Here is a 4,544-nt window from a genome sequence, read left to right on the forward strand (position 1 = left end):
TTCCTTCTCAAAAAACATTTTATACATTTCATATGTATATTTAGAGCATCTAACACTGACTTTCTCATTTGAGAAAGAATATCAGTAGCACTCAAATTCTGTACCATATGTTTGTGAGTATGTCACATGATCAACTAACTTACCATGATAGAGTTATACTGAGATTTAAAAATGAAACTGAGCCACTGAGCATGGCCACTGAGCAACTCTTTTCAAATAAACTTCTATGCAAACTTGTATTATTTTAATTTGACTTTTGGCGCCACCTACTGTTCTTTATGGGTATGCACAAACTATGCCATTTTGAAAAAGGCAAATTTGTTATACAAAGTGGGGGGTTAAAAAAAGGGGGTTAAAGTCAGACATCCTCTACTTCTAATGTAGAGATTACAATACCTTCATAAGGGCTTTAGTGCTAAATTTTTCAAATGTGAAAATACCATAAAAGATTAGTGTCACTTCATACATGTCAAGCCACCCATCAAATCGTCCACCTCATCAAATCCTCCGAGCGTAAAGACACATCCCATATTCTTCTAAGAATATTACTCTCTCAAGCTTTTCTTTAATAGGGACACATTTCCATTGGTCAGTGTGAATTAAAATAGTGGTTATGGACATTGTACAAAACACTGTTGCATTAAGATTTACTACAGGACTACATTTAAATGAAAATTTTTTTTTTTTAAAAATGCCACAACACACCTACAACGGCTAAATAAGATCCTGTGCAATTTTCAACCACTTTTATTCAACCTATTCCATGTTAAAATGTACAAATGTGTGAAGCAAGGCACACATGATTAATAGAAATAAAGGTTTACTCTTATCAGTGCTTGATTCATTTAACCCTCCTGTTCAGAGACATATTTACAGTGGTGATGCCTTTAACACGCGACCCTCCGAGTCATAACTTTAAAGGTAAAAAAAAATGATCAATCGAAAGGTGTGATGTTCTGATTGGAAATTGCACCAGGATGGAAGATTGTCAAATCTACTGTGCAGCCATGGCATTCAACAGAGTGCCCCCTAATTAACATTATAGTCCTGATTTAAAACTTTATCAAACACCTGCTTTTGATTAACCTTTCTGTTGTCATTATAGTATTTTCTGGACTCACACTCCCAAAATCAGAGTCATTCAAGCAGGAGCCCTAACCAACATGACACACCCCTCTGCCATCATCGGTGTGTGTGTGTGTGTAAAGAACCAAGGCTACCTCAGGTTCCACGAGGACCCACAATATGTCCACACTCTTAAAGTGCACCAAGTCTCTCAGTCCTCTCGCAGGTAGGCCTCTGGGATCTCCTCCTCTTCGTCTCCCTCCGGCAGGACTGCAGAGGTCTCAATCCTCTGACTGTCCTCAGCTCTGGACTCCTGGAGGTCTTTTTCTGCCTCCAGCAAAAGCTTGCGCACCTGCTCCACCTGAGACTGGGCCAAGTCCAGTGAAGTTTGGGCAGTCACAGAGGCCTGGTCTGCTCCTGAAGATGTACGTTGTGACAACAGTTTCAGTTGGACAGCTTTTTTTTTTTTACCCATCAAATCATCCATATGTCAACAAACTTTTGGTGATATTGTTGGTGATGATGTTACATTCACCAAAGAACAGCCCACTCTGAGGTGACTCTGTTCTAGTTAAGGCCGTTGCTATTTCAGGATCAGCTCCTGCTCGACGCCCAATAAAGAGCATACTACTGAAGCACCTGCTAAACGACCCACCTGCGTTGTAAGCCGCCTCAACCGCCAGATCAGACAGGTTTGTGGCGGTCATCCAGCTGGACTCGTAGCGTTTGCAGTCCTCCCTGCGACTGCTCACCTGGAGAGGTGGAGAGCTGAAATTAAATCCACTAAACAACTGGTCTTCATATTTCACGTGTGTTCATTTTGCCTTTTTCCTTCGATGTTTCTCAGATTTTATTTAGAGTGATGAAGTAATTCCATCTTATTGTTTCTGTAACGATTCTGGAAAGCCTCGTCATCATTATTAGCATTATGATGATGACGATGATGATGATTATTGTCTTCTCTGAAAGAATCTCTTGGCAGGGCACACTGAGTCTAAATAACTGAACTTTGATGGCTGATGTTCAGGCGGCTTATGATGATGATTATAATGACAATATTATTGTCTATGTTATTGTGGTGAGAATCTCACACTGACTTTTGATGACCAATGCTGAGTAGACGGCCTACCTCTTCGCGCTTCTGAACAATGACCTGCCACACCGCTTCCTCGTCGGCAGAGTTGAGTTTTCTGGCTGAGGCCTCGTAGCGCCTCTGAAGAGCCACCAAAATGCGGACGGCCTAGACAGCAACACAAGTATTCATCTGGATATATCATATATATGTGGATGAGCAAACCTACAGTTTTAGAGACAGACACTAGAGCCTCATCACATTCTGTAGTGGCCAAAATTGTTCCTGCAATATAATATAGTAATATTTTAATTTTAACTGATATTTTCGGTATATTATTACAGACAGAAAATCAGACAGCAGTCCAAGCTTTAAAGGTAAGTGCATTTCTACCACATATTAAGAAAGATGTAGTTAAAGGATAGCTCTACTGGTGTAAAGGTTGCCTTTTATAATTAATGAAGTTGCCTATTATAATTACTGAAATCTACAGTGATGTGGTTCTTTACCTTGGCATACTGTGTGAGAGAATCCACAAGCGCTAATGTTGTCTGCGAAAGGTAGGTGTTGGCACTGTCTGTAACCAGAGACGATGCCCTTTTTATCAGGGCTTCGTGAGAAATATCCACCTGCAACAAACATCAGTAGGTATATCAAAATGAAAGACATTAGCTAGTCAGGTTAGGTAGCTAGTTATGTCTCCTTCAATCATAACACTTTCTGCGCAGGAGGTCATACCGATAAGACTGGGGCATACCTGAGCAACAGGAACAGCACAAATGGCGCCTGCCACACTCAGAGAAATCCAGTTTCTCTTCATACTTGAAGCAAGTTTTGCCAGTCTTTGTCGTGCCAGTGGAACATTCACCAGGACACGAGCGTTGGCACACCGTGCAGATGCGTATCTAGATTACACAGAGTATACAATTAAGTATACATTTCATAGCCACAGTAGTTAGACATGCCTCTACGTAAAGCTAAAATGGTGTGTTCATGAGCAACAGGAATGTGGGAAAGTTCGGAAAATCCCAATAGGAAAGTGAGACAAGAAATACAGTAGGTTTGACGTCACTTTACATGGCAACGTTTGTTGTGAAAGATAATAAATGTATCTTGCTCTGCGTACAAATCATCTTATTGTGTATTTAGGTTGTACTCATTAGCGCAGGTGATTGTGATGTTAAACAATACTTACCAGTTTACTTTTGTGTAACTGACGTTGCCGTCTGGCTAGCTAGCTTACTTGACATTACGTAACCGTCAAGACCTTTGCCATATGAACGCTCTCAACCTGGAAGTGGGACGTTCCGAAATAGGAACTTTCTCGAATTTCCAGTTGCCTGAACGCACAATTTGTAATGCGGCCTTCACTATCGGAAAAGTCGTAATTACGAGTTCCGAGCACATGAATGAACAAACTAAGCCGTAATTGCAAACTCTAATTTTTATTTTATACCCGTGTTGTTACGAGAGCGCACCACTACCTAAAATGTAAAGGCACTGCATCAATAAGAATTCGATTATTAAATGTCTGTATGGTAATTGCTTTAATAAATTAATTTGCATTAACAGAATTTTAGATTTCGTTAAGATGACCCAAAAAACCCTCACAAAACTGGTAGGTCTCTTTATGTCAAGAGTTCAGTGGTGAAGAGGTCACCTGTCTCCGACGCCCAAGACTATTTTGTATGATTAAGACAATATCAAACAAAGACGGCGTCTTTGACCGCTCATCAATTTTTTAAAGATGCTTCCTAATTTTTGGAACATTTTCGACCACGGCCTTGAATTGAACGTGTGACAAGTCGTAATTACGATTTCCGAACTTGGAAATAGGATCTTACGACATGCACTTGAAGGCAGCAATAAGGTATAGTGTAGTCTAGTAGTGTAATAATGACATAGTTCTATAGACTATAACAGACACCAACGTCTATTTATCATGCCACACACGTAAAACATAGTCTTGATAAAAATGTGTTTGTAAACATATTTTACCTTAAACTAGCAGTTAACAGTTTCCCGTACGTTGCCATGTTGTTTGTGTTCGCTTCTTCTGTGTGGAGGCAACAACAGTGTATATACACTATCGCCTCCTGCAGGACTGGAGTGAAAACCATGTACAGTAGGTGAGTATGCATGCATGCATAGATGTACAAATGGGGCCGTGCATAGTAGGCTAGTGTCTAGCGCTAGTTGAAAGTTGTCAAGTATTGAAAAGCACAACATCTGGTACCAGTGAATGGACATTGAGATAGTGGAATCTTACAAGTACAAGGGTGTTGACCTGAATAATAAACTGGACTGGACTGACAATACAAATGCACTAGAGAGGACAGAGCAGACTCCACCCGCCTAGGAGACTCAGGTCTTTTGGAGAGCAGGGGCACTCCAGAGGACTTTTTTG

General features: G+C 40.5%; 1 protein-coding gene across 1 annotated transcript; it reads right to left on the bottom strand.

The window, feature by feature from the left end:
* Positions 1-4,238, bottom strand: diablob (diablo, IAP-binding mitochondrial protein b). Its single transcript, XM_012832346.3, has 6 exons — positions 4,136-4,238; positions 2,895-3,042; positions 2,647-2,766; positions 2,195-2,305; positions 1,721-1,817; positions 1-1,482 (listed from the first exon to the last, which is right to left on the bottom strand). Exons 1-6 carry the CDS (start codon positions 4,171-4,173, stop codon positions 1,277-1,279), a joined length of 720 nt encoding a protein of 239 aa, XP_012687800.2. The 5' UTR covers positions 4,174-4,238; the 3' UTR covers positions 1-1,276.
* Between the last annotated feature and the right edge of the window lie 306 nt (positions 4,239-4,544).

Source organism: Clupea harengus, chromosome 8, assembly GCF_900700415.2.
Source record: "Clupea harengus chromosome 8, Ch_v2.0.2, whole genome shotgun sequence".
Classification (NCBI taxonomy): domain Eukaryota; kingdom Metazoa; phylum Chordata; class Actinopteri; order Clupeiformes; family Clupeidae; genus Clupea; species Clupea harengus.